The following is a 27,923-nucleotide window of genomic DNA, read 5'->3' on the forward strand; positions in this document are numbered from 1 at the left end:
ACGTACGTTCAATTTTCTCTAACTGTGTCGCTTTCTTGGAACTTGCGATTGACGATTTCAAAGTCACCCTTGAGCCTCGATTTACAGGGTATTTCGAAATTCCATTTATCGTTTCGATTTACGAAGAAACCGAGTAAAGATAAAAATGGGATCAATTTCATAAAAACGAGACTATCGTCGTTTACAGGTGAGATTATTTTACAAGTGGGAAAAACACATGGATAATTATTTCCTGCATTAGCGAACAAGATACGATATTAAATTTCACTTTTATAAATTTTCTATTTCATTGTAGACTCACGAAAGGACTTACACGATGACTATGAAAATAAATTTTCATTACATTTACGATTCAATTTACGAAAAAACCGGGTAAAGATAAAAATGGGATCAATTTCATAAAAACGAGACTATCGTCGTTTACAAGTGAGATTATTTTACAAGTGGGAAAAACACATGGATAATTATTTCCTGTATTAGCGAACAAGATACGATATTAGATTTCATTTTTATAAATTTTCTATTTCATTGTAGACTCACGAAAGACACGTACATGATGACTATGAAAATAAATTTTTATTAAATTTACGATTCAATTTACGAAGAAACGAGTAAAAATAAAAAAGGGAACAATTTTATAGAAACGAGACTATCGACATTTACAAGTAAGATTATTTTATAAGTGGGATTATTTCACAAGTGGGAGAAATACGTGGATAATTATTTTCTGTATTAGCAAACAAGATACGACATTAGATTTCATTTTTATAAATTTTCTATTCCATTGTAGACTCACGAAAGACACGTACACGATGACTATGAAAATAAATTTTTATTAAATTTACGATTCAATTTACGAAGAAACGAGTAAAAATAAAAAAGGGACCAATTTCATAGAAACGAGACTATTGACATTTGCAAGTAAGATTATTTTATAAGTGGGATTATTTTACACGTAAACAATGAATATGAAAATAAATAAAATAAATCTCTCGTTTCGTATTACAAAGAGTAGAATCTTACGTTAGTCTCGAATTTACAGAAAACTTTTACATGGCTAATCTATCGTGTAATTCGAGGATTACGTGCACGCTTCGGTAAAATTAATCCAAACGGAGCTCGCCTGATCATTTTGGTGGATCGATTGAAGCCGATTATAGACTCAACAGTGTTCGAGTAACAGAACCAATAACGTGGAGGTACAAGTTCTCGATATCGAGTTCGAAACGTGTACAGTACTGCCATTCGAGTTTTATGAATATTGAAAAAAAAAAGTGTTATCGTATGTATTCAATGGAGATAGGAACTATTCGGAACGATAAACCGACTTAGAGTCCTTTTGATCGGTTTCAGCTGCTCTGGTTCTGCAAACTAGATCGTTAACAATTAGTATTTCTAACGTGTGAATTTAAATTTAAAAAAATAACGAGGCACGCAAGGGTTCAAATGTTCGTATACTTTAAACGTTTCAGCCTCGTTTCGTTCGAGTTCTCATCGGTGATCGAAGGAGCATAATTTCAATCTGAAAAAAAAGAAAAACGGATAAAGGAACTTTATATAAATAAAATTATATCGTAGAAAAAATTTAAGATCGACTACTTACAAAATTTCTGTTCCAGGAAATATCTTCTTCTTCTTCTATTTGTGTCCACGTAATCACGTATCTTCCCCCTCCCATTTTCGTTCTATCGTAGAATGGAAAATTCGTCGCGAAAAATATTTGTCCATCTTCTTCGCGTCTGTACATACGAGATCGAATCGTTTAAAATTTCAACACACGCGACTCGCGTCATCCTCCTTCATTTAGATCGCGAAAAAATTACACCAATCGGAGCAACACCCGTGCACACTTCGAAACGTACATTTTTTTCAACCATAAACATTTTTCTGAGGAAACACTTCTCGAGGAAAGTGGAAGTTTTCAGTTCGTGGAAAATCGGACGATTCGCAGGGTCACACGACCGAATCGATGACTCGACGGAATTTTATCGAGGTTGCACGCTGCTCTCTTATCGCGGACACTGAAATCCGCGTGTAATCGGTGACGAAAGCACGACGCCTCGACGCGTCATCGTCGCGTTTCGAAATTGCACATCTCGCCGCGGTGATATTCAATTCGTCCGCGAATAAATGGTAACGCGGCGCGCGTAATCGCCGACGACTACGTTTTAATGACACGATCTACTATCAGGACAAACCAGTTCCCCAAGGTTACGGTGTCTCGCCTGAGAGCTACGTTTCGATCGATCGATCGTCCCCGCGCGAACGGGACACCGAATCGTTCGCGAACTTCACGGAAATGGTCACCCATAACCCCGTAACCGTAACGTCGAGGAAATTTCGTGCAAGCTGACCGATAAAAATCTTCGGCAGTCGTTGGTCCACTCGTTGGTCCCATGTCTCTAACGAATCGGCGATCTCGCGTCTATGGAGCGCGGGAGTCGTTCGAGGAAGAAAACCTCGCGAACGGAAAAGGTTAAGAACGACTCGGAAGTGGCGCTTGTAAGTTCCAACCGAATGAATCGTATTTAAGGGAAGGTTAAAGTGTGTTGTAGACCTCGTAATGGTTGCAATACGAATGTACCGCGATCTGTAAGTTTCAGTTCAATTTCTTTGGACTGGAAACTGTTGTATCATTTGCCCTACACTTGAGGGGGCCCATTTTTTAGGGGCCCCACATTTAGGAGTATTTATTACTGGTTATTTTATTTTGTGAAAAATAATTTCGTAAAAAGTATTTTATGAAGGATATCTTTTGTGAAAGTTAATTTTACAAAGCACACGTTTTGTAAAAAATATTTGATGAAAGATACATTTTGTAAAAAATATTCGATGAAAGATACATTTGGCAAAAATTATTTGACGAAAGATACATTTGGTAAAAAATATTTGATGAAAGATACATTTTGTAAAAAATATTCGTTGGAAGATAAATTTTGTAGAAATATATCTCGTGATCTGAAAATTTGAGTACAATTTTTTTGGACTGGAAGCTGTTATATCATTACTCTCCACTTGAGGGGGCCCATACTTGAGGGGCCTTGTTTTATGAAAAAAATAAAAAGTATTTTATAAAGGCTACATTTTGTAAAAATCAATTTTACAAAGTACACATTTTGTAAAAATCAATTTTACAAAGTATACATTTTGTAAAAATCAATTTTACAAAGTACACATTTTGTAAAAATCAATTTTACAAAGTACACATTTTGTAAAAATCAATTTTACAAAGTACACATTTTGAAAAACATATTTAATAAAAGATACATTTTGTCGAAAATACTTTACGAAGAATATTTCCTACGAACAATTTTATACAAAATATTCTCCGAAAAGTGTACTTCCTAAAAATTACCTCTAATCAAAAATACAATCTTACAAAATGCAATTGCATCAACCGTGTCAACCAATTGCTTTCCAAGCGATCAGAAGGCATCGTGTCGAATGTCAATTATCCTGAAACCTCGTCGAGATCTGTCTTCGTTTATTTAAGGAATCGGAAGATCCATCGATGCTGGGTCGCCGGGATGACCCCCTACCGGGGATCCCGGAACAGTATCTCTTTCTGATAGAATTTCTGGTGCACCATGTGGTCAGCGACCGTCTTGGAAAACTCAACGAGATATTCTTCGTACCCACGACCATCTCCATCGACTTCCTGGATGAGAGCATCGAGATAACCCCGATGGATCCGATGTTCCAACCGCAGGCGGGTATCGCCGACGACATGGAGTACTTCTACGCGGGCAGGTCTGTGTTGTTCGCCATCGATCAAGCCACCGCCGTGAACAAGATCACCGAGTTCGTGGTGAGACTCTGCGTGCAGAAAAAGATGCCAACTGGCGTGAAACCGGACGTGTTGGTCGGTAAGGGCGAGCTGGACATGTCCAGGCACTTCGCGGCGATACGCAAAGAGATGCTTCAGTGCTGGCACAAAATGGCGCCACCGCCCAAATTTTTCGACGGTGAGGTGCCTTTAATGTTCAACGACACCGTGGTCGGTAACGTGTGCATGTACGCGAGGATCTCCGCGTTCGGCCAGACCATCGTCACCGGGTTCGAGGCGCCCCCCGACATCGACGTCTCCGCGTACGTTTTCAAGGGCGACCAGAAGGATCAGCGCTCGCTGAGCTACAAGTGTCGCGTCATCGACTCGAAGGACGCGGACATCGAACGCGACTCGTCCGAGGATGTGACCGTTGGGGGACTACCCTGTCGCGTCTGCGTCAAGGAGAGGCATCCTTGCAGCCCGTGCGGGGAACTACGGGGGGCCACACAAAAGCCTGGTTAGTTGCCCGGAGAACGCAAGACTTTTAGGTTAGGAATTCGGAAGATATTTGGGTTAGGGATTTGGAAGATGCTTGGGTTAGGAATTTAGAAGATATTTGGGTTAAGAATTTAGAAGATATATGGGTTAAGAATTTAGAAGATACTTAGGTTAGAGATTTAGAAAATATTTGGGTTAGGGATTCGGAAGATATTTAGGTTAGGAATTCGCGTATTGGTAGATTCGGTTGTTTTGTTTACACGTAGATTTTACTGTGATTGTACGAACGTTGCGCTTAAATTCGTGACCAGAAGGTCTTGCAGTCTTCTTATTGGTAGAGAGGAACATTTCCTAGAGAGTGGGGATTTTTCCTCCGCTAGGAGGAGCACCGTTCCTTCGATTCGAATAAACTGGTATTTTTGTACAATTTTTATACGAAATATCAATATCGTACAATTAGTAATATTCTTCACCCTAACAAATTTTTGTCTTTGTTTTTGATACCTTTTTAAAGAGAATTTTTCAAACTAAAGAAACTTTTGTTCGATTCTTAGAAAGAGGTTAGGAGAAATCCACTCCACCAGTATCTTCTACGTGCGTAAACATTTTTCTATGAAAATCGACCGAAATATTGTTCGAAATATTCACTTCGAACTCTTGCATAAGACATTGTCTAGCATCCGTACTAAAATAATACACAAGTATGACAAAATGGCGGTCTACCAAGGCAAAATACATCGAGATCGTCCCCCCCCCCCCCCCCCCGAGTGACTCCCACTCTCACTGCCCTGGAACTTCTACTTCACTCGTAATTTTTACAAAACTAATTTCATTTCTATTTGAAACGAAGACCACGTGCCGAAGTCTATCACGAGCAGCGGGGAAGTCCCCGAAACGGACGCGCAACCGGCGTCTCCGATTGGCTCGGGGCACGAGGCATGCGCAAAGGTGCCCCAAAGCGGTCTGATTCAGTCCAGTCGCGGTCCGCCGCAACCCTGTGGAAAGGCGGTCGTTCTGAAGGTGTCTGGACTCTTGGACAGGGGTGTGGACAAACAACCGACGGTCACGGTGGCGTCGAAGTCCGAGACGACCGAACCAGACTCTCGCGATCCGGATCACGACGTTTTCGTTCTACGAATCGGGAAGAAGGGCATCGTCGGAGCCGACGAGAAGTCCGACATACAACTGGAGATGAGAACGCCCAAAGGTACCGAGAAAGGACCACCGGTCAGACACGAGACGCGGGAAATGCAAACCGAGGAAATCGTACGGGCGAAGAAGAAACCGAAGAAGAAAACGAAAAAGAAGAAATAACGGCATCCGTTAATCGCGAACGGGTTCAAAACCAGAACTGGCAACGCTCTGGCTCACCGGGTCCAACGGAAGGGGTGTACAAATAAACTCCAGAATGTGAATTGTCGATGTTCGGGCGATTTTAAATAAATTTCGAATTCGTGTTGCGTAGATCTCGATGGAATACTAATTTCAACGATTCCAATCCCCCGGAGCGGTTTTCAATTACCCGTTCCCGCGCATAGTAGAGCATACGTAATACGAACTACGATCGCGCTCGGGTATTCCCCCCCCCCACTCGGCAGACAAAGAAAGTATCGGGCCGTTGAAACGTGAGACCACGTTTCCTTGGACAATGATACGCGCACGAAGTTGTAATTCGTTCGCAGCCAATTTGTCTTCGTCCCGGGTCTGCAATAGAAGTTCTAATTCAGAAGAGAATCACAGGGATCGTTAATACGCGGGTAAGGATTTACATGCGTTCCGATAAGTATCCCTTCTTTGAGCAATCACGGCGTAAGTATAGGGGCGCTCAGCGGGAAACCACCTCGAGTCGCTGATTAATTTTGAATAAATTATAGCTTCCGTGCCCGGCTGATACTTGCACGGCCTGATTGGCGCCAGACCAGGAAGCGACCATCCTCGTGAAACGAGAGTCAACGCGAAAAATATTTCGCTCCATATTTCCGTTTCGTTTTCACGCGTGGGAATTATTATATTTCGAGGCTCGTACCGCCAATTACCGGTAATCGAAACACCATGATTATCAAACCAACGAGTCCACGATCGTAGAAAATTCCGTCTGCTCGCAAATGGTGTACTTCGTTCCGAATTATACCGTCACCACGTGTACCGGCGTAAGAGCGCCCTCTAGTCTCGTTTCGAACCTCGAAATTTCTCCACATCGCCGTTTAACGAGTACATTTAAATTGGTAGTTTGACAAACCGATCGGATCCTTCGATTGAAATAATAATAAAAAAGGAAGAAAAAAGAATTGTTCGATCCATTAATTGGATTTCAACACCTTGCCGACGGTCTTGAAAGCCGCGTCGAATTCAAGATGGACGAAGGACAGCAACTTTTCCTCATCGAGTTTTTGGTCGACAGAGTCAAGATCCCGATGATAAGGGCCATTCAAGATGAATTATTGCCCGCCTGTACCTGTGTCTCCTTTCAAGTAACCACCAGAATTAACCTGTACAACCGAGAAAACAACTCGAGCAAAATTATCAACGATCCTAACCTACGTCGAAAAACATTCCACTTTCGAGGCAATGTTTAATCATTCGTTTTGCGCGATTACAGATTCTCGGTTTGCCGGCCATAGACGTCAGTCAGGACGCCTTGACGGACGGTTGCGGTTGTACGGACAATGACACGCAAATATTCAAGAAGGGAAAATCCTGTTTGTTCGCTTTGCCATCGGTCGTTCTACAGAAACCCCTGTCCACATTCCCGATCAAACTCTCCGTTTACAAGAAGCTACCACCGGAAGTGTTACCGGACGTGATGATGGTTGGTTGCCATCAGATCGAGGCGAAAGCGTTGATGAACGCTGTGCTGAGTCAGCAGGTGTTCAAGATTCCGAATCCCTGTCAAACGATCAAGGACACGTTCAGGATCACCACGGCGACTGGTCAGTGCGTTGGTTGGGTGACCGTCTACTTGAGGGTATCCGGTTTCGGTAGGAAGATCGTCACCCAGTTCCAAATACCGCACAACAGGAAACCGTACTTGTTCAAGGGAGCTGACGAGAGTCCCATTTTCCAATGCAAGAAGATACCATCGGCCTCTTACGCACCTGCCAAGGTCAAATGCACCTGTGCAAAAAATATCGTCGACGGTAGCGGTGAATCCGCAAGGAGAACCTGTTGCCCAACACCGACCGTTTCGTATACATCGCCACCTGCCAAGATCCAGCAACCCGAGTGGGGTGCAAGACCCTGCTGTCCCTCCCAACAGGCTTCTCCCGGGTACCTTTGTCTCCTTCGATCCTACGAACAATGACAGCGATTCCTTTTGGAATGAGTCTCGTCGAAGACTTCCTGGACAGATTGAGACGTTAATATCTCTTCGAATAACGATTGGATGAGACGAAAGGACTCGTCGAAATCGATTTTCGAAGTACAAACTTACTCTTACCGAACTAACTGTACCTGCAGAGTTGATAAACTTCTGGGTGGGAGCTGTGATCCGTTGGAAGGGATCGTCAGGAGTCCGATGATGCATTGATGTAGTCGTGGTAGGTGCTATGTTGAAGGGATGTCAGGAAATTGGTCCGAAAGGATCACAGTTCACACTTGGAAGACTGCAACTGTACAGGTGCGTCGTCAAACTTCTAAACAGACTTCTGAAGAGGATCAACCGTGAACCAGTTAGTTCGGTCAAAGTATAGAACTCGCTCGACTGGACTCTGGTTACGCGAAAGCTCGGCTTGCCTTGTTTATAAATACTTCCATCGACTCTGCCGTCCGCGAAACTCACCGAGAATAATTTTTTTTTCAACGTTCCATTCATTCTCAGAAAGCATTCATCGAGTTGCCCATGCTCCTCGCCGCACCGACAGGATCAACAAGCAAGCTGTCCGCCATATTGCGCGCCCAAGCCTGGACAGCTCGTAAAGTTCGGCGCACCGTCTAGTTCGTTACGTCAGCAGATCGGTGCCGACGGAAAGTGTCATTCTTCTTGCCCGACCGCTATACAACAACAACAGGAGGACGCGTGTCCGTCGTGTTGCGCTGCTTCCCATCCCACGTCGCTGAAAGGATACAAATCGTTCAGCGATTTACCGAACAAAGAGTCTAAGGTGAAGAAATGCGGTTGCCCCGTGAAGGAGTACAGTTGCAACTGTGGACAAACGAAGTGAGGATGACGTTTCCGTGGGAAGGTAGAATGGGGCCTCTTTCCAACACGCTGAAAGATAAAAACAACGAGCTCAAAGGAAGGATGTTCTTTGTGGAATTGTCACGGTAGTATGCAAAAAGGAAAGAATAGGAGGTAACGAGAACGTTTATCGTGATGTGCGATAACGACGATTGAGTTTTCTTTAACAGTGTATCGGTGCGAATTTCTAATCAGCGAAATGTTCGTTGCGTCCGATTGTAAGAAACTGCTTAGGACAGTGTTTCTCAAACCTTGTCTACCGGCGAGACCTGGCTATGAACGAAAACTTTTGAAATTGCTTTTAAAAGTCATGCGTTCAATTCGAACGATTTCAAGCAGACGAAAAAGTGATGTAAAAAGTTTCAACTGTTCTAAACTTTCTGGTGTTGTTAATACGAATAGAATACTATGGAAAACCTTCTTTTCATCCCCCTATATAATGCGGATCGTTTGTTTCTTCGAAGTTCGCGTATTCCTTTCACAGACCGCAGTTTGAGAACCACTGCGTCAAAGGCATAGCGGTTCCTGCCCGATTGCCATGAAATCGTCGCTAAATGCGCGCGCACTTTGTTTGGACGCTCCGCTGCGTCGACATACTCATTCGTATCACAACCAAATCTGAATTAAATTTTCCGCGATCATGGAACCCACGAACCGAACAAAAATGTCTGAAACCGTTTCTCGGTGCTTACACAACGCGTGCCTTAAAACACACGCGTTTTTAAAGTTTTAATTAACTTTCGTGTTCAACGTCCAGATAACCTATCCGCTCGACGTTTTGACGTATGTCTACATACGTAGATTCTAAATGAGAACGTTTTGCGAGCCTCTGCAATGGGAAGCGTTACTCGTTCGTGCGGTCCCCGATATGAATAACAAAGCAAGTGGTGTATTAACTGCTGTAGGAGTGGAGATTTTCGCGTAATTAAAACGGCCGGAAGTAATAGTTAACGAGCAGCCTTGGGAAAGGATAGACATCGGAAACGCAACAACGTGAAAACGATGCCACAAGCCAAAAAGAAAAAGGGAAAGGGGAAAAAGATTCTGAAACCCGATCATTCGACGGACATAAAACAAAAAGAACAAGAGGCAGAGCAGGAACGTTTGCGGAATTGGGAGGATAGTTGGAAGAAGAAGCTTCGAGAACAAGAGGAACGTGACAATGCGGAATGTTGCGCTGCCAAAGGGCTCTGCTTGAAACCAAGAACCCAATCGAACGTCTGGGTTAACGTGACTCGTGATAGATCGATTCAGGAAATACATATGAGCTTCAAGTAAGGAAATTTTGTAATTCGATTAACACGGGAATACGGTAGAAATTATTTGTAGTACAAAATGTTTTCGATTTAATTATCCGTGGCTTAAGGTTTGAACGTTGAGCAACACGATCGCGCTTCTTCTGTTTCTTTCGAGAGGTTAAGTTCGCGAAACACTCGTTTGACTTCTCATTACACAATAATAAGCCCGAAAAAAATGTAACAGAATCAATACAGAAAACTGAAAATAGAACATTTAAGACCTATTTTTATTCATTTGTTTCTCATTCAACATAAATTGTGTCCTCACCAAAATTTATTTTGTACTTTTTAGCCGCACGAAAAAAATTGCTTCGATCGTGGATCAGTCACATTTCTACTGACATCTTTTAATCCACGTGTAAATTGTACATCGTAGAGATTTTTTCCAGAAAATTAAACAAGACTCTGCTCGAGAAATATATTCTCCTATTATTTAATTTCCCAATAATTCGCACCTGATAGACACGTTCCGGTCCCGAAACCAAAACCTCCGCCTCTACCACCGTTCAAAGTACCGAAGGATGTCAAAACTGTATCCGTGTATGAAATGAAAGATGTTTCCAGCGATAAGAAGAGTAATAAAAAAAAGAAGAAGAAAAGGAAGTAGCTGTCGGAACAGTGAGAAATTCGGTGACCTATTACGTAACGTACCCTTGTATTTACCATGTATCGCGATTACTTTCCACGGATCTCCCGTAGTTTTTTATTCACCGTGTACACGCGTATTTCTCTATTTACCCGCAACGTTCGTAAAAATACATCGAACTGCGGCGACCGCGGGGATGTGACGTGTTATTCTCGTCGTTGGAAGTACATTCACCGAACTACCGAAATGGAAATAGTCGTGAAGCGGGAGAACGAGAGTGAACGCGGGACATCATCGCACAGAGACGTTTCATTTGTGTCAAAGCACTCATTTGTGCACGATTTTTTATTGGATAATAATAGATCGCGATTATTCGTCGTATCATCGCGTACGAACGAATAGATACTCTTAATTGCAATAAATAAAGACCTCATCGACAGTGATACAAGGTAGTTTATTCTTCGAAAGATTTTATAGAGAATTATTATTGTTTTATTTCACGCTCATACACAGTGATTCAAATGTGGTGTTTTAAATATTGACAAGCATATTCTGCGGCTTGACCTCTTCATGCCTATCAGTCATGAACCATTTTTATTGTTATTATAATATCAACTATGTGTTTTTCTTTTATGGATTATTCGTCGAGGTCGGTACATTACTTGCAATCGTGTTCGGTAAGATTTTTCAATATATTGATAAAACAGTTGTGAAACCAATTTGCGTAATTTTTTTATTTTCCCTTTTTTGTAATACTCGTTATGTTGACTGCATTTAGGTGCAGGCACGAAGGGGTTAAAAGAGAAGTATATCATCGGGACCAGTGCTTTTCGGACGATACTAGTTGTAAAATCAAAGCGACGATGAGTATAAACAAATGCTTAAATATTACTCGGGTTTGCAATCCGTCGTTTTTATAAATAAGCAATCTTTGAAAAATAAAAAATGTTTCTTTAAAAAATAAACATTTCGACAACTTTCGGTTTTCTTCGATGCATAAAAATTGCTTATGCGTACCTACAAAATTTTTTCAAATAAGAACAAATCTTAATCTTAATAAATACAATAATAAAATTTTGGAAACAATACGACTGTTCACACGTTTATTAAACTCCACCGCACAAACAACGGTACCTTCTTCGATATACTTTTCAACACTTTTTAAGATTTCATTCTTCTCTTTTACCCCGTTTGCCCAATTAATACTATTCACCATCGCCCCTCGAGTATCTATTCGTTCCTTCATTCCGTCATATATCCCTCGTTCACTTCTGTTCCCGCATAATACATTTACACGTATACATTTCCAGGTATCGATCGATTTTTATCTACTGAAGGGAACCCAAACGAGGGGTCGAAATGTGTACACCGAACAAACCAAGCTCGCAAGGACCGCGCCACAATATTTGCCCCAAATACGACGTACAAAGTGTGTGTACATATACATAAACTGACCTAAGAGATAGAACGGAACTCGATCGTCGTCGTGTCCCTTCGCACGACCTTTACATACAACGCGTACGAGCCTGCAATACGCCCGGAGCGACGACTCGACAGGGAAAAGTCGCGACAACTCGACAGCGGAGCCACCGTGGGCATCGATCGTCCGGCCGGGGACTTGTTCCGTTGACACGTGCCATGGTGAAAATGACGGTGCGACTGCAAGGACGTTGCACGCCGGGCGTTATTCCTGTCTCGTGGGTACGCGCGGCGAGGGTAGGGAGAGGAGGAGAGGTAGGTGATAAAAGGTGCCGGAAGGGGGTGAAAAGCGCGAGAGGAGGGGGAACACGGAGGACGAGACTGCGCCTGCTCTCTCCACCCGCCACCCTCTGCCGCCACGGGGGCACGGACTGGGGTTGTAAGCCGATATTGTCGGGCAGGCGCATTGCCCGGTAACGGCGGGGAAAGGAAGGATGACAATAAAAAGAGCGTATATAAATCGCGCCTAAACGCGCGTTAACCTCGGTGGCTGGCCTGCGACGCGGTAACGTCGCCCCGAAAAATGTGTAACGACGATGAGAGGGCAAAGAGAAAGCGACGCGTGTAAAGTGAGGCTCGTGAGTGCGCGTAGTACGTCCACACGGTCGCGACGACCGCGGACCGCCACTGTGCTGCGGGCGATACCCTCCCGTGCGCCCGAGGAATCATGAACAACTCGCCGCAGAACACGGAGGTGGCCGGGCAACAGCACCGGGCCGGCGTTGAGAACAGCGACGAGGAGGAATGGAGTGGTGTCGTGGAATGTGTAATGTTATTGCATCGACTCGTGTATCGAAAGAATGATTTTTATTTGCTGAAACAGCCTTCCTCGAGCAGTTTCTTGTTGCCCATTTCGAGTTGTTTTTCGTGGTCAAGGAAATTCTGTGGGTTGCACAACGTGTGTTGAATCTTTTATTACCTAACAATTGCACCTTTTCGTTGTTGTTATTATTTTTATTATTATTATTATTGTTGTTCTTGTTCTTGTTATATTATTGGTGTTATTTGCACATTGTATACTATGCTCGGCGAGAGACGTTCGGAAGTATAGAATTGTTCGATACCCCCGTCTCTGTTCCGGGGGACCGTTATCTGTTGATTCTGTTCGTGTCCAATCCCGCCTACGGGGACCATCGTCGCGCTAACCCGATGCCCAAGTGTCCCAGAATACGTCATCCAAGGTTCTGGGGGCTGCGCGTACACAATTTTCGTTGCGACGTTTCTCCCTTGGTAGCCGTAAACGCGTTAACGAAAGGACGTGTCCGTAGTTTGTCGCTTCAGAGAAAGATTTGTTTGTCTTTAGCTATATTTGCGACTTTTTTCTTCTTTTCACTCTCTCTCTCTTTTTTTTTCTTTTTCTTTTAATTATATATATATATATATATATGTACATAAATGTATATTACAATCTCGGAGGACGAGATGTGTACCGTTCTGTCTGGGAGCTCGCTACAGTAATGTGTTCTTTCATAGGCTGTGCTGGAGAGGTCGAAGTCGGATCGGGTGACACGAACGGACGAAGATAGACGTCGTCGTACTATTATCGTCGAGAAGAAGAATGGCACGTACGGTTTCACCTTACAGGTAACGCACTACGCGGTACACGTGTTCGGTTGCTTTTGCAGACTGTACGGAGTACACGTATCTTGCTAGAGTACTGATCGCGCGGATCGGTCGCAACGTATCGCGGTCCATCGTTCCGTGACCGCTTCGAGTACGAAGCGTTTCGTTTCCGATTGCGCGAGACTCGTCGTGCAAACAGCTGCCACTGTGTCCGCCGATTGTTTCTGTAATAAAAATGATAATTGATAACGTGCAACGAAAAATGATTATTGATAACGTCACGTGACATTTCACAGAGCTACGGCATACATTATAAGAGGGAGCAGGAAATCGAGATGGTCACGTACGTCGACTACGTCGAGTACGACGGGCCGGCGTTCAAAGCTGGTATGCGAGAGGGGGACGTGATACTCTCTATAAACGGTCACGAAATGGACAGAGCCGACCACAAGACGCTGGTCAATTTCATTAAGAACTGTGATACCAGGATGCGAATGGTCGTGTCCTTCGAGGACTGTGTGAGAAAGGTGAGACGCTTACTGGGAACTTGAACGACAATCCCGCCGCCCTTCAATCGGTAATGACGTTCACTGTCTCTCTTCCAGGTGGAATTGCATATGCGTTACATCGAGCTGCAACGTGCCCTCCAATCGCGTCTCGGCGAACTGGAGAGACTCTGCGAAAGGGAACGGTCCATTCTTATGGGCCGATGGAAAACTCATTCACTGCCAGCGCGCAAAAGGACGCCTAACAGCGGAATAACGAGCAACCCCGGTCAACCGTCGCCATCGTCGAGTTTCAATTCGTCGACGATGCAGTGTTGCCGACCGGCAACATCCACAGAACATCTATTGCTTTATAACGTGGTATTCTCGAATATCCTCGGAGCGTGATCCAGTCGTAGCAGATCGTAACGTGGGTGCTCCACGTTAACGTTTAACAGTAACCAAGTACTGGCACAAAATTGCCCAAAAAATGAGCGTTCGGAGCGATTTTGCGATATTTCGCCGAGAACGTGAAGAAATTTTGAGCGAAAGTACGTAACAGGGTACTCGGTTATCGACGTAGGGGTTGAGGTGGCTCGTCGCGACTGGTCCACGCTTCGTGGACTTGGAACAGTGCAAATGTGTTATTTTTAATATCGTCATCGATCATCAAAATGTTGAACGTAGTCGCTTTTACAGTTCTCCGATGGACGACCGTGTTTGGTGCCACGAAACGCCGCGTGTCTGGTGGCGGTAGGTCCTCCGCGTTCCCGCAGCGATCACCATCATTTCCTCTCGAAGATGTCGAGCGAATCGGGGGTGACGACCGCCTCGTCGCGACACAGCTACCATCAAGCGAACGGAATGAACACCACCCCGGCGAAATCGAAGACCCACAAATCCTGCCAGCAACAACAAGCGTGCTCGAGCGGAGGAGAGCCGTCGTCTATGCACGCTCCGCCGCAGAACAGCTTATGCGTTGCCTGCATCTCGAGCGCCAATCGTCGCAGGGAACAATCGGACAGCGGCAGTCTGGACGCGTACGATCTGGCCAGTCCGTGCTGCGACCCGAATTGCGTTCCCAGTCGTCGACGACGAGAGAAACAGAGGCGCGCGCGAAACGAACAAAATCATCATCAGCAGCAGCAACAACAACAACAACAGCAGCAGCAGCAACAGCAGCAGCAACAGCAGCAGCAGCAGCAGCAACAACAACAACAGCAACAACAACAGCAGGTGCAGCATCATCACGTACAACGAGAACAGCCTCAGCAAACGCAACAGCAAACGCAACAACAATCGCAACACGGACCGCACAATTGCTCGCGCACGTCTGGACACAGCTTGCATTCCATCACTAGCAGTGACGTTTCGACCATCGCTGACAGTGTCGCTTCCTGCACGACCAGTCTAAGCACGGATACCCTTTACTGGGACCCGTCGAATGTGCATCATCGACCACCACCGTGCCTTCAGTACGCCAAACCAAAGTCCTGGGACAATCTGACTACAAAGGCGTTCGGTGGCTACGGTTTCGGATACGGCTATTTGGACACAGCCACCACGAAGACGCACAGCGCCGAACGACCGGGGAAAGGTTCCCACGGACGGGCAAAAACGCCAACCGGCACCGTGCAGAGGAGAACGAGCAGCAGCACCACTTATTCTGGGAGTTCCAGCAGACACTTTCAACCGACCAAGTCCACCGAAAGTCTGTTGATACCACCGCTTTATCAGGGTGAATTGGACGCCAGTCTAAGCTGCGAATGCTTAGACGGACCGGCACCACGATGCGTGCCGGTGATACAAATGGAAAAGCACAATCGACAGGAGGAAGGCGGTTACATTATCAGCACGCATACTCAAGTTCGACATCGCCGGTCTAGCCATTCCGATGGAAAATTAAGGCCTTTAAACAATTCCGAAGTGACGCGACTGTAAACTGTATCTCTCGTTGGAAACCGTAATCTAATAAATTACTCGTATGTTTATCGTATCAGATTCCTGAACGACAACGAGACGGTGTTAATCGTACGTCGAATTCATTTGCATTTAAATCTTTGTATCCAGCTTTATATCGTGACAATGAAAGCGGTTTGAGACGAATAGGGGAAATTAGTATTGTACTCGTCGAACGATAGCAGAGCGAACCACGTTTTTTGAAACTTTTTTGGGAATACACGATTGATTAAATGTTTGGTTCACTGAATTGTCGCTTGACCAACGAATGATTTTTTAACAATATTTTCTGGATGATTGATACCGACGTATTGTGGCTCGCGGCGCTTTCAAAATCTTTTTAAAATTTTTATGGCCTGTTACTTGTGCAATCAATCGAGAACAGTTATAAACTGTGGTAAACGTTAATAGTAATATCATCGTTATCGTAAAAAGTATAGATTATCAAACTGTATTATTTCGAAATTAAAGTGATATAATTACCCTGTAAGTCCTTACGATGGCGAGATAGAAGCCAAAAATAAACAAAAGTTTTTACGACGATTTAAACTTAACGCACTCTCGGTCAGTTACGCGCAAATGTTTTAAAGATTTTGTCTTTTTCTTATTTTTAAATTTCGTTGCCTTCTCATTAGATATATTTTTTGCAACAAGTAAAAGTGAACTGTCATTGAAATATTAAATTAAAATTTGCCTATCATTTTTTGTTTCACTTACTATTTAACAATCCTACGCTTGAATAACGTTACAGTGAAAAAACAAATATTCCATGACTTCATTGATACTGACCAATCAAATACAGTGTACTAGTGAGTTTCGCTAAAAAGATCTCAGTACCCCATCTATCCAATGCGCAAGTTTATGGCTATGCGCGGGATTATTTTGTACGCATTCGAGATAGGTTATATTTTAGTATTTTGTATTTGTAAAGATAACAAAAAATGTCCAGAAAAAAACATAACGTTTCTTACATGAAACCAGATGAACCAAAATTTTTGCGCGAATTAAAAGAGCAAGTTGGTTATAAGGAAGGACCTACAGTTGACACAAAGGTAATGTTTACTGTTTTTCACTTAAACTTAAATAGTAATAATTGCTTAATCGCTATGGTAAATATAAGAATGTACTTGTACTTTAAAAATAATTTTCTTTAGTTAATAATGCTCACAATATATTTTGAGCACTGATATTACAAAACTCTAATTGTGGCAATATGTACAATGCTTCCATTTTTTCATGATTTGTCTTGGTTATAACATATTACTCACAATGAAATCATAATATATTATAAATATATTATAATTAGTCTTTGTTTATAACCGGTAATAGTCATTTAATTGATTTTTTTCAACAGAGAGAAGTGTTACCACAAGATTCGGATGATGATAAAGAAGAACGCGCAGAAGAGAAGCCTGTTGTGGTCATATTAAATTCTGGTGATTTAACTGCAGAAGAAGCAGAAGCATTTAACAAACAAAAGGAAGAAGGTATTGATAAATTTTATTTTAATCAAAATATTTATGATTCTGGTAATGATAAATAGGTCTATTAAAAGACAATTTATGTATGGATTCTAAATTATAGAGGAAGCTAATACTCCAGCAGATTTATCTAAACGAATTATATTCAGAAAAAGCAAAATAGTGGAAGCAGAATCAGATACTACAGCTAAGCCAGTGAAAAAGAAGATAAAAAAAACAAAACAAGAGAAGGCTATATTATCTTTCAATGATAATGATGATGATTATCTTTAGTATTATGTGTGTGAAATTATATATTGAAATATATTTTAAATGTACAAAACTTAATTGTATAAAGTACATAAATTGATACGTAATAATTATTGTGACAAAATATTTACATCTTTGTGATTGGATAGTATTCTATATAATATAGAATTTAATGTCAGAATTTTGTATGTTGATTATTCATATGTATATATTTGAATGTAAATATTATTTGTAGATTGTTATTGTAAATAGAATTTTAACTGTATTTCTTAATAATAACATAGAGTACATTTAATGAATTTTAGGAATTATGAAATCTAATAAATCAAACTTCATTTTAAAATAAATAAAATTGTATATTTTATTATCTATGCATATAAAATAATTTTTTGTAAACTCAACGTCGTAATAAATACGTAGCAGAAAATTACAGGAAATGCCAGAAAAAGTTCTATTGCTTCACGTAGTATAGACATATAAAAAAAGACGAGTATTATACAATAAACTCGACGCAAAAAAATGTATAAAAATTTTTTATAAATTCGTAATATTCTTACATAAATTACTCAGGAGGGTGTGTACTAAATAATCCCATAAACAGGGCGGAGACTTGTTAGTCAACCCCATTGTTATACATTGTTGCAATTGCAGATTGCCCTTACTCTTGGGAGGGCCTCTCATTGGATGTGCACGTGTACCCGGTCACGTGACAATGTATAACAAACGCTACTGGTCGTTTTGTCCCTTTAACATTATGCGTACGTCATAAAATTGCGGTCACGTGATTATTGTCGCCATCTTGGCAGTTTTCGACGACGGAGGTACGAAGGATCCGTGACGTCGAACCCAAATAAACACAAAGTATATGTGAATAATTTTGGTATAAAAACTGTGTGTATCAAGTGCCGAGGGAGTCGCGTGTGTAGCCGAATATTTGTCGGTGTTCCGAACGGTCAGTGAATTTAAATAGCGCGGCATTTACGATGCGTGTGTGTTTCGATTATTGGTCCTCTTTTGGGGGGATAATCGCGATCGGCCAGCGACCACCACGGCAGCTGTTCGACAGCTAAGTCAGCCCTTACGAAAGAAATGGCGGGAGCTTTCTAAATTTCGATAAACCAGTAAAGATGTCTGGTTACCCTCCAATCGTAGACAAAAATAATTTATATAAAACACCAAGGGACTTGTGATTGATTTGTTGGATTTTATGATTTGTATAGTTGTGGTACCGAATAACACAATATAACCAGGGCCGTGACGATCCTTTCAATTCCCCTGCGCATCCCCCATGCACTGCCTCCTTTTTAGATACACAGTCTCTGTTAGATCGTAACGAAATTTGTTTCGAACATGTATGCTAATGTTTGCACTCCTCTGGTAACTTCTGCTATGAATAAGTTAATATAGTCATGGTAATACGATTTATTTGTGTTATATCAATCAGTAACAAATAAAAGAAATCGTTGAACTTCTATTTCGACAAATTTTTGTAACGATTGAAAAGTACATGGTGGAATTTTAATTCGATCTAATATGTCGTTGCTGTTTTTATGTTCGTTGTAACGATCAGACAATGAGAGGTTGTTCCTCAGTGATTTATTTTGGTATAAGACCATATCAAAGTATAGTGTTTATTCTTTCAACTGTGTTATCTTTGTGCATCATAATTTCGCCTACCCAAGCGCGCCATCAGCAAAATAAACAGTAGACTGCTTCTAGAGAAAGAGAAAAATTTCATACGTAAATTGTGCAAATTATGGTCATTTCTAAATTAATTATATCAATTGAAACATTAAAAATATATAACAATATTTACAAATTCAATTATTTAGTTGCATTTATTTTTCATTTTACCGTATTGTTAGTTTTCGAACAACATAGCATGTTAAAAAGTTCTATTGTGTTTCATATATCTCATATTTCCTTTCAGAACAGAAAACAAGAAAGAGCAGATGCGTTCAATATCAAAAGTACTTAATCAATATCGTTGTTTGACTACCATTTCAAGTGATGGGGATTCTAATCCACCAATGAACGTTAGCAAAAACAGCAGGGAGTCTCATTGTTTTCGAAAATAATTTTACCTCAGAACACTCTCATAGGTATTTAAACGCGGAAATAACGGCAATGATGTAGCTAAAAGTATAACGCTGATTAAATAGACATAGAGAAATCGTGAGAAAAGCCTCTCTTCCGTTTCGCGACCCCTTCTTTCTGTTTCGTTTCTACTTAACCCTCGCAGAAAAGAGCCCACGATTTTGCGGCGGCCCTGGGCATAACTTTTTAACGTTTCCAACGTCGCGCCTGCCCTCTGGTGCCTAATTTTCAGCGATGAATGTTCACTATTTACAGGTTTTGTGAATAAATCGTGTATCGTGCGTATAAGGACGAATCGTAGCTCCGCCGCCACCGCCGAAGATTGCAGGTTGTGAAAATGTCGCGGTATCAGAAAATCGTTTAGGAGAGCAAACGGTCAGGTGCGTATATTTGTGCCTGGTGACAGGATACGGATGAAGCTCATACGCGTTCTATTGCCTCGTAGAACCACCGGGATCCGTGAATAGCGAGTTAAGTAGCACGAGACATGCCCTGAACCGAGCATACTGAGTGGGGTTCCTCTTATTCCGTATCACCGGTGTCTCGAACACTTTTATATCATTCAAGTACCAAATAACGTGATCATCGTCACTTCGAATGATGATACATGTCCTATCAGGATGAACATTAGTCTAGGTTAAAAGAATGCTCAGCATCTTTTTTAAGAACGCTATGTCCTTCGAGTAGATCCGTAGACAGTCTTTATCTTCGTTTCTTTATCATTTCTATAGTAGATCAGCCTTTGAACAAAATTTCAGAATTGTTTTGATACGAGAACGAACCAGATAATTGAGAAAATTTTTGTCGAGTATCTTGGATAAGAACTGATGGTCGGGTGGATCAGATCTGTATAGATAATCTAACAAAATGGTCTGCGTTTATCTAGTTCCTTCGTCACGTACGTTGATTCGTATTAGTGTTCATCGATGGTTTGTGTTTTTCATAGTTCCGCTAACATAAACTCCGTTGAATATTTGTAAGAAAAAGTTGTTTCTATGCAATATCGTCGAGGGAGATCCGCCTGTCATGATCGGATTCGGTAGGTCGTAGGGTTGTTCTGTAGGTGGTTGGCGTGTGCCCGTCCGGCATGTAGTATAGAGTTAGGAAGGTTGTGCGCGCGCGCGCGCGCGTCCATGGTAGTGAGTTGATGGGTCGTATATGCTTACAATTGTGTGTATGTTTCCCTTCTGTACGTGTGCATGTGTACGAAAGACGAAAGTTCGATGTGTAAGCTGTAGGAATAGGTGTAGGTTGGTAGGTTGCTGCGAAGGTTGAGAGGAGAGGTACGCGGAGGGCTGACTGACTGGCTGGCGCTCGGACGCGGTGGCTGGCGAGTGCAGGTGACTGACTGAGAGACGCTAACCATTCAAGTTACTTCACAGGACTCTCCTCATCCGATCATTTCTGTCCACGCATCCGCGGGTGACTCCTTATCTTCTAATTGCTTTTCCAACTGTGCGCGACTAAGATTTTTCGGACGAAGAAAACACATTTCGGCAACGCACCGACTGGAAATCGACGATCACGAACTTTGTTGGTTATGGGAACAAGGAAATAGGAGTACGGAATTCGCAGCGCCATTTTGAAAAATTCGGCCCCGCTAAAAATTCCCTCCCTCTCCCCGCCCTCGCGTTCATGTCGTGGATGTAATGAAACGCGTCGTCGCCACGAGCCGCTTATTCTTGTGTTCTTATTAATTGTTTAGATCAACTGTACAGTGGTGGCCCCATGGAAGGCACGTTGGAAGAACCCCCTGTTAAGGACTCATCTCAGGCCAGTCCTGATAAGGTTCTCAAAGGTATGCTCTGCCCTTGCTTGGAACTATTAAAGCAACTCTTCTGAATCTTCCAAGAAACTTATTTTCTGTCTACTTTATGCTTTCTTAAGTTGTTACTTAAGAATGATACTGGTTTTGGCATTGGTTTTTTGGTTGATAATTACTGTATTATTTGACTCTAGTCTGCGATGGTTTATCTGATTAAAAATTTATATATCATTAAGTAAAGCATAGCTTATTCAAGTCATATACCACTGATTCTTTGTAATAAACTTCTTTGAATGTACTTCATATTATATTTTGGAATTATGCATTTGTAATGTACATAGTTATTAATAATTATTAATGTGCTTTATTGATTTATAATAATAAGATTAATATTTTTTAATTGGATGCTCAATGTTTTATACTTTGCTCTGTTGAAATCATTATACAAGAAATTTATAATAAACATGTTTATGACATGTATAATAAGTTGATAATGCATATTTAACAATTCAAAACGATGCTATTTGCATAAAAACAATTTTCATGTTTTGCAGATGTTGTGATACCAAATGGTGTTAATGGAAGTTATAATGATAAAGAAGAATTCATGGATGCTGATAATGCATCTAATCTTGTGTCAAATGAAATTAACAGTGCAGCAGAAGGGGATAGGGAGGAAAATGGTGAAGAAGATGACGAGGACGAACGTAGAATGGAAGTTGAAATTGAAGAAGGAGATATAGAATCGGAAGACAGTGAGCAGGATAGAATAGAGCCAAGTAGGAGTAAAGAGGGTGAAATGTCTGACTCAGAAACTGACTCTAAAGCATCTGAATCACCCGAGGGTGTCAGTGAGACGAACAATTGTAGTGAAGTGTCTAAAACTGAAGATAAGTGTAAAAGCACATCTTGTGAGGCTATGGAAATTGATGAGCAGAGTAACAACTCGGATGTGGAATGTCTCGATGAAAGCATAACAGAAATACAATTTGATAATGATGATGTGTTCACTTTGAAAAATTCTACATTAAAGGATAACCAAAATTTATCAGGCAGTAGTGATATACAACAGCTTAATGACAGTAGCGAAATTACTGATAATAATTTGGATTCATCTGATGTGAAAATTTGTGAAGAAAATGGAAGCTGCGATAGTCCAGATATTGAAGAAATAACTGATAGTGCAAAAAATGGTCATAATACTTCATCAGAGCGCGCCAATAAAGATCCTACAAAACAAAGGAAGTCGAGAAAACAAGTAGACCTTAGTAGTATTACACCAAGAAGAAGTTCTCGTAATATAAAGAGGACTAGTTATATAGAAAAGGAAATAGAAGAAGAAGTAGATGACGATGGCTCAGATATAGAAGAAATTAAGCCAGAAGATCCTTTGGCTGGTATTGATAGTAAAGATAAAGAGAATTCTAAACTGAAATCACCAGTTAAAAACAGTAAAACTACTATTGTAGTTAATGATACTAAACGGTTGGTAGAAATTGCTGCTGGTAGTAAATCCGTAAAAGGAGGAAAGAAGGAACCCACATTAGTTATTATAGACACAAATTCTATTCTTTCTGGTCGTGGTGGTGTTCCTGTGAGTAACAGTAAACCTCATCATACTGTTTCCAGTTCTAGCTCTTTTTCAGTAGTTCCAATGGGTATGACAACACAAACAATGTATCCTAATATGAGAACAACTATTACACCTGTACCCATGACATCAAAAACTGCACAGTTAAGTCCTAAAACCAGCAGTATGACTACTGTAACACCTACAGTACCTCCTATATTACCTACTTTAACTGATGATATGTTTGTGGTAGAAGCACCATCTTTTATAGTACCATATGTCTATGAAAAGCCACCACTCAAACCATTGAAAGATTTTGTCACAAAATTAGAGCAATGTTTAGAGGAGAAAGAAAAAGAAGAGAAGGAAGAGAAAAGCAAACAAAATACAGAAGAAAATAAAGGAGAAGAATGCAATGAAGACTCGTCAGATTCGAGTCAAAAAAATAAAGACAAAAGTGATGAGAGTGAAAATGAAGGGAGTTCTAAGGGGAAAAAGGATGGAGAAGATAGAGGAGGTGACAATTCAGTTGATTTAACTGAATCTGGATTTAGTAATATAAGTGATAAACACGATGTAAAGCAAGACGATAGAAATAAAGTATTGACTTACTTTGATTTACCATTGGGAAAATTTTTCATGCAAATTGGAGTGAATCTTGTTCAAGAATATGTGCAAACTGATCTTTTACGGACTCAAAAGCGTAAACAGGGCAAAGGTAGCACATCGGCTGAAACTCAATTAGCTATAAATTCACTCATCAAAAACTTAGAATTTAGTAAAGAAAATAATGAACCATTCCACTTAGAACTGAAAAAATGTGAATTCTGTAATTTTAAAACAGAATCAACCTTAGTCATGCAACATCATTTAGAAACTCCACATATGCGCAACTATGTCTACAAATGTAACTTTTGTCCAATCGAAGTACGTAGCCCTCATGATATCTTATTTCACATGGAAGCAGAACATAATACTCGTGGGAGGTTGGAACGTGGTCCAGCTTTTCATCAATGCCCTAATTGTCCATTTGAAGATAACCAAAAAGGCAAATTAACTCGACATATACTTGCTTGTACTAAGAAATTCAGACCAGAAAAGAATTTAGAACCAGCTGCTGATTGGGAACCTCCAGCAAAGATTCCAAGACTAAATCGAGCAAGACCTGGACCAACTAATCCCAATGCACTTGCCATGGCAATGGGTGGTAAAGGACCACAACCACTTTTACCAAAATTACTTCCTGCTCCCATTACAGGTCGTGGAAGAGGACGACCGCCTATGCAACCAAGGTACTCGGATTTGAAAACGTTGCGACCAGGTGGTACGACAATGCGGCAAGGTAAATTTTTACTATTTAAAATTCATAACAATAAATCAAATTGAATTAAAGATACTCTATAAATATATGATTATAATATATTATGTATGTTTTAGATAATGTTGCAGGAATGATGTATCGTCCAACATCTTCCGGTTTATTGGTCCCTACTTCATACCAGTTTGGTAGTAACCAAATATTTCAGGTAAAAGTTATTTTCATTTTATATAATTTCTTTACTGAATTATGGAAGATAAAGTCAAATTATTTTTCTAATAGAAAAATTATGTGTGATTTATAGTTAATTTGAATATGTTCCATTCAAAACAAATCACCTAATTATTGTCTTTAGTTTAGTGATATGTAAAAATATTTCATATATAATTGAAATGGTTTTGAAGGATGAATATGTTGCAAGACAAATTTTTGTTAAGTTCTTCACTTTTTAATATCTCTAATTTTTCTTTACATATATTACATATTTATATATTTTTCTCTTGCATGTTATATTTACCATTACATATATTCACCTACTGTAATAATATGACCCTAAATATCTTTAGTGGTCTATTGTGTATTAAAATAGTATAATGATTTTTTACTAAACTTAACAATATATTAAAAGGGCAATGATAATCTTGTAAAGTCATGCCTCTAAAGTAATATATTTTAGTTATAATGTATGGCACACATATGATATGAAAAGTATACTTATATTTCTTTGAAAATTCATAGGATAATTATTATTGGTATTAATGTACAATATTTAAGAAATATTGAAGATAGAAATATTAACTTTAACATAAAACAAAATTTATATAGGTCACTTCAGAAAATTTTAAGCACAAAAATAACTAATTCAATTATTACATTATTATATTAGATAGTATATACTTTCTTTGATGAAACAAAAGTATTCATTGTGTATGAAACTGACTGTACCTTCAGTAAGATTAAGGTACTTTATATTTACTCATTGACAGGAGTACACAAGTTTGTTTTGTACATATAAATCAGATAACCCTTTTTTGTCAGTATCAGTGTATAAATAAAAAATGCAGGTTCACAAATTCAAGTAAATATAAAATTCAAGAATTAGTAAAAAAATATATGGGTGGTGGCAGGTGGTGGGTGGCTCTGGGACTGTCATGTCGGCTGTCTCGGGAGTGAGTAGCAGTAGCGGCGGCAGTTCCGGTCAACCCACACCCATTGCACTTGTACCCAACGTAATCGACTCTCTCTCTAGGTTGTCCTCATCACAGGTAAATAAATGTTGGAATCTACCAGGAAGGTTAAATTGATTTTGTAAAATTTGTGATCGCATGGATGATGTGTTCTGCAGGTGCAAAAGGCTTTCATAACCAATTTCTTAAAATTTTCCATAATTAAAGCTACATATAATTGCTTATAGGATTTAACAATGTTTTTGAAGTTATAGCTACATATCATTAGTGTGCAATGCAACTAGTTCTGCAATTATTGATTTCAGCAATGTTTTTTGTCCCTGTAGTATGTTGCATTATGGACACTGTCCAATGTTATATTGATATAAAATTTGATTATATATTTTAGAAGAAATCAATTGCACTTTTGGTAAATGTGAAAATACTTAGAAATATTTGAAACCATTGTACTGTTAAATGTGGAAAAAAGAAACTACTCATAAGTATATTTAAATTATGTTAGTAAAGTATAAAGAAATTTGAAAATATAGTGCTTGCAAAATATATAGTTTGATAGTATAATTTTAGATTATAATGTAATTTCAATGAAAATAATCTATATATTTCAATATTTTTGTAAAATTGATATCAATGAACATTGAATAGTGTTGAAAAAATATTGTATACATATATTTATTGTTTCTTTCCATATATTGTGTACAATAATATATTAAAATTATACATTTTATACAAATAACAAAGGCCACCAGTGATAAAAGAGTTGGAAATTTTAATTTACAATGTATAATCTTTTAGGTGGACACTACTTTATACAATATTGAATATTTTGTACGAGATAATAATGTCTGATTATCTTGTATATCATTGACTTTAAAATAATTATTATGCTTTATATTTTTCAGAATACAACAACGAGTCCAAAAAATCCTACAGCAAAGTTGTTGAGTCAACCAAGTATATCTATAACTCCACTACCACGTACAACGTCACAAACCTCTATTCCTGGTTCTGGAACTTCATCAAAGTCAGGGGGAAAAACTACATTTGTTATATGTGAGATTTGCGATGGTTACATTAAGGTAAAATATCTTTTAAAAATATTTTTTACAGTTGAAAAGTTCGTGAAAGTAAAATAATAAATCATATAAGGTTAAATAAATAAATCGATATAAACAATATAATGAATGTTCCTTATTTGTTGTGTAAAGTTGATATTCTTTTCAGGATCTAGAACAACTACGGAATCACATGCAATGGATCCACAAAGTAAAAATACATCCAAAGATGATTTACAATAGACCTCCATTGAACTGCCAAAAATGTCAGTTCCGGTTTTTCACAGATCAGGTATGAGTTTACCATCATTGTTTATACAATTTCTGCCTGCATAATATAATGATTTTATTGTTACACATTTGAGTATGTTTTTGTACAATGTTCTTTTTTCTTAATAACATTTACAAGTTTTAAGTAATGTATGAAGTATTAACTGAAACATAATTTTTTGTTTATTTCTTTTTCTATTTCATGTTTTCTTTTTTGAATATGTATATATAAAAATAAAGCTAAATAGAATTGTATTTATATTCCTACAGGGTCTTGAAAGACATTTACTTGGGTCTCATGGACTGGTTACATCTAGTATGCAAGAAGCAGCAAATAAAGGAAAGGATGCAGGTCGCTGTCCCGCTTGTGGCAGGGTAAGTTCATCCCTTCTATATTATTTAATCTAAAAAGTTATATACGTTTGAGATCGAGAGGTATAAAGTGAAACAGCATGTTACTTCAGAGTTGTGGATCTTAATTTTTAGGTATATCAATGGAAATTACTAAATCATGTCGCGCGAGATCACGGAATGACACTAAAACCTGCGCATCTATCTTATAAATGTACAGTTTGCACTGCCACGTTTGGAATGTATAAGCAGTTTGAAAACCATGTTTATTCGGCACATAGTGTCGTAGCTAAGAGAGTAATGGATAAGAAGAATACACCTTCATCTCCATCGTCCAGATCTAATGACTCGCTTTTGAAACCACTGAAGATCAATGATGAAATTACGATTATTCCACAACCAGCAAAACCTACAACCAGGTCGGGTACATCTCAAGGCAGAGGAAAATAGCAATGATCAGCAGAGTGATACATGTGTCTTGTCTTACTGAATTTTACGTAACTTTGTGGTACTCCATACCGGTCATTGTAGTACACAGTGACTTGACGTGCCGTGTACATGTGTATGCATATTATGCTTAAGACGCAATTACAAACACATAAACCTACAACTCTTGGCAAAAAAAAAACTAGTTGATTGCGTAATAATATTCCATCAATGATTATACCGATATATTTATTTAAGAATTTTTATTGTTGTTATCGGACATACATAAAATAGACTGTAAAAATATTAAAGGGTGGCCTTCAGTCTAATTCCTTGGTTA

General features: G+C 39.8%; 6 protein-coding genes across 17 annotated transcripts; all 6 read left to right on the forward strand.

Annotated features, from left to right (window-relative positions):
- The first annotated feature begins 1,671 nt into the window (after positions 1-1,671).
- On the forward strand, positions 1,672-5,731 carry LOC143148193 (uncharacterized). Its single transcript, XM_076314234.1, has 3 exons — positions 1,672-2,502; positions 3,494-4,286; positions 5,118-5,731. Exons 1-3 carry the CDS (start codon positions 2,428-2,430, stop codon positions 5,579-5,581), a joined length of 1,332 nt encoding a protein of 443 aa, XP_076170349.1. The 5' UTR covers positions 1,672-2,427; the 3' UTR covers positions 5,582-5,731.
- A 130-nt stretch (positions 5,732-5,861) lies between these two features.
- Positions 5,862-8,462, forward strand: LOC143148406 (uncharacterized). The gene is made up of 5 exons (XM_076314709.1): positions 5,862-6,738; positions 6,867-7,542; positions 7,687-7,740; positions 7,799-7,950; positions 8,014-8,462. Exons 1-5 carry the CDS (start codon positions 6,622-6,624, stop codon positions 8,425-8,427), a joined length of 1,413 nt encoding a protein of 470 aa, XP_076170824.1. The 5' UTR covers positions 5,862-6,621; the 3' UTR covers positions 8,428-8,462.
- A 1-nt stretch (position 8,463) lies between these two features.
- Positions 8,464-12,099, forward strand: LOC143148194 (uncharacterized). 4 transcript variants are annotated; one of them, XR_012992432.1, is made up of 3 exons: positions 8,464-9,718; positions 10,205-10,777; positions 11,639-11,715. XR_012992432.1 is itself a non-coding variant. In XM_076314236.1 (3 exons), the coding sequence occupies exons 1-2, from the start codon at positions 9,447-9,449 to the stop codon at positions 10,347-10,349; spliced, it is 417 nt and encodes a 138-aa protein (XP_076170351.1). In that variant the 5' UTR covers positions 8,464-9,446; the 3' UTR covers positions 10,350-10,372; positions 11,639-12,099. The 4 variants fall into 4 exon arrangements, 3 of the variants coding, with proteins under 3 accessions (XP_076170351.1, XP_076170350.1, XP_076170352.1); XM_076314236.1 differs by having other exon boundaries at positions 10,205-10,372; positions 11,639-12,099; XM_076314235.1 differs by lacking the exon at positions 11,639-11,715 and having other exon boundaries at positions 10,205-10,895.
- Positions 12,100-12,242: 143 nt separating this feature from the next.
- On the forward strand, positions 12,243-16,251 carry LOC143148192 (uncharacterized). 4 transcript variants are annotated; one of them, XM_076314229.1, is made up of 5 exons: positions 12,243-12,705; positions 13,281-13,391; positions 13,667-13,897; positions 13,976-14,236; positions 14,555-16,251. In XM_076314229.1, the coding sequence occupies exons 1-5, from the start codon at positions 12,475-12,477 to the stop codon at positions 15,794-15,796; spliced, it is 2,076 nt and encodes a 691-aa protein (XP_076170344.1). In that variant the 5' UTR covers positions 12,243-12,474; the 3' UTR covers positions 15,797-16,251. The 4 variants fall into 4 exon arrangements, with proteins under 4 accessions (XP_076170344.1, XP_076170345.1, XP_076170347.1 ...); XM_076314230.1 differs by having other exon boundaries at positions 13,976-14,233; XM_076314232.1 differs by having other exon boundaries at positions 12,243-12,573.
- Positions 16,252-16,678: 427 nt separating this feature from the next.
- LOC143148300 (uncharacterized protein KIAA1143) lies at positions 16,679-17,763 on the forward strand. Its single transcript, XM_076314507.1, has 3 exons — positions 16,679-16,866; positions 17,169-17,301; positions 17,399-17,763. Exons 1-3 carry the CDS (start codon positions 16,756-16,758, stop codon positions 17,566-17,568), a joined length of 414 nt encoding a protein of 137 aa, XP_076170622.1. The 5' UTR covers positions 16,679-16,755; the 3' UTR covers positions 17,569-17,763.
- Positions 17,764-18,360: 597 nt separating this feature from the next.
- Positions 18,361-27,912, forward strand: Mep-1 (zinc finger protein MEP-1). Of its 6 annotated transcripts, XM_076314132.1 has the most exons (10): positions 18,378-18,496; positions 19,897-20,021; positions 21,347-21,439; positions 21,961-24,318; positions 24,414-24,502; positions 25,422-25,559; positions 26,384-26,560; positions 26,706-26,828; positions 27,077-27,181; positions 27,293-27,912. In XM_076314132.1, exons 3-10 carry the CDS (start codon positions 21,370-21,372, stop codon positions 27,605-27,607), a joined length of 3,375 nt encoding a protein of 1,124 aa, XP_076170247.1. In that variant the 5' UTR covers positions 18,378-18,496; positions 19,897-20,021; positions 21,347-21,369; the 3' UTR covers positions 27,608-27,912. The 6 variants fall into 6 exon arrangements, with proteins under 6 accessions (XP_076170249.1, XP_076170247.1, XP_076170251.1 ...); XM_076314134.1 differs by lacking the exon at positions 19,897-20,021 and having other exon boundaries at positions 18,361-18,496; XM_076314136.1 differs by lacking the exon at positions 25,422-25,559.
- The last annotated feature ends 11 nt before the right edge of the window (positions 27,913-27,923 follow it).

Source organism: Ptiloglossa arizonensis, chromosome 6 (assembly GCF_051014685.1).
Source record: "Ptiloglossa arizonensis isolate GNS036 chromosome 6, iyPtiAriz1_principal, whole genome shotgun sequence".
Lineage (NCBI taxonomy): Eukaryota > Metazoa > Arthropoda > Insecta > Hymenoptera > Colletidae > Ptiloglossa > Ptiloglossa arizonensis.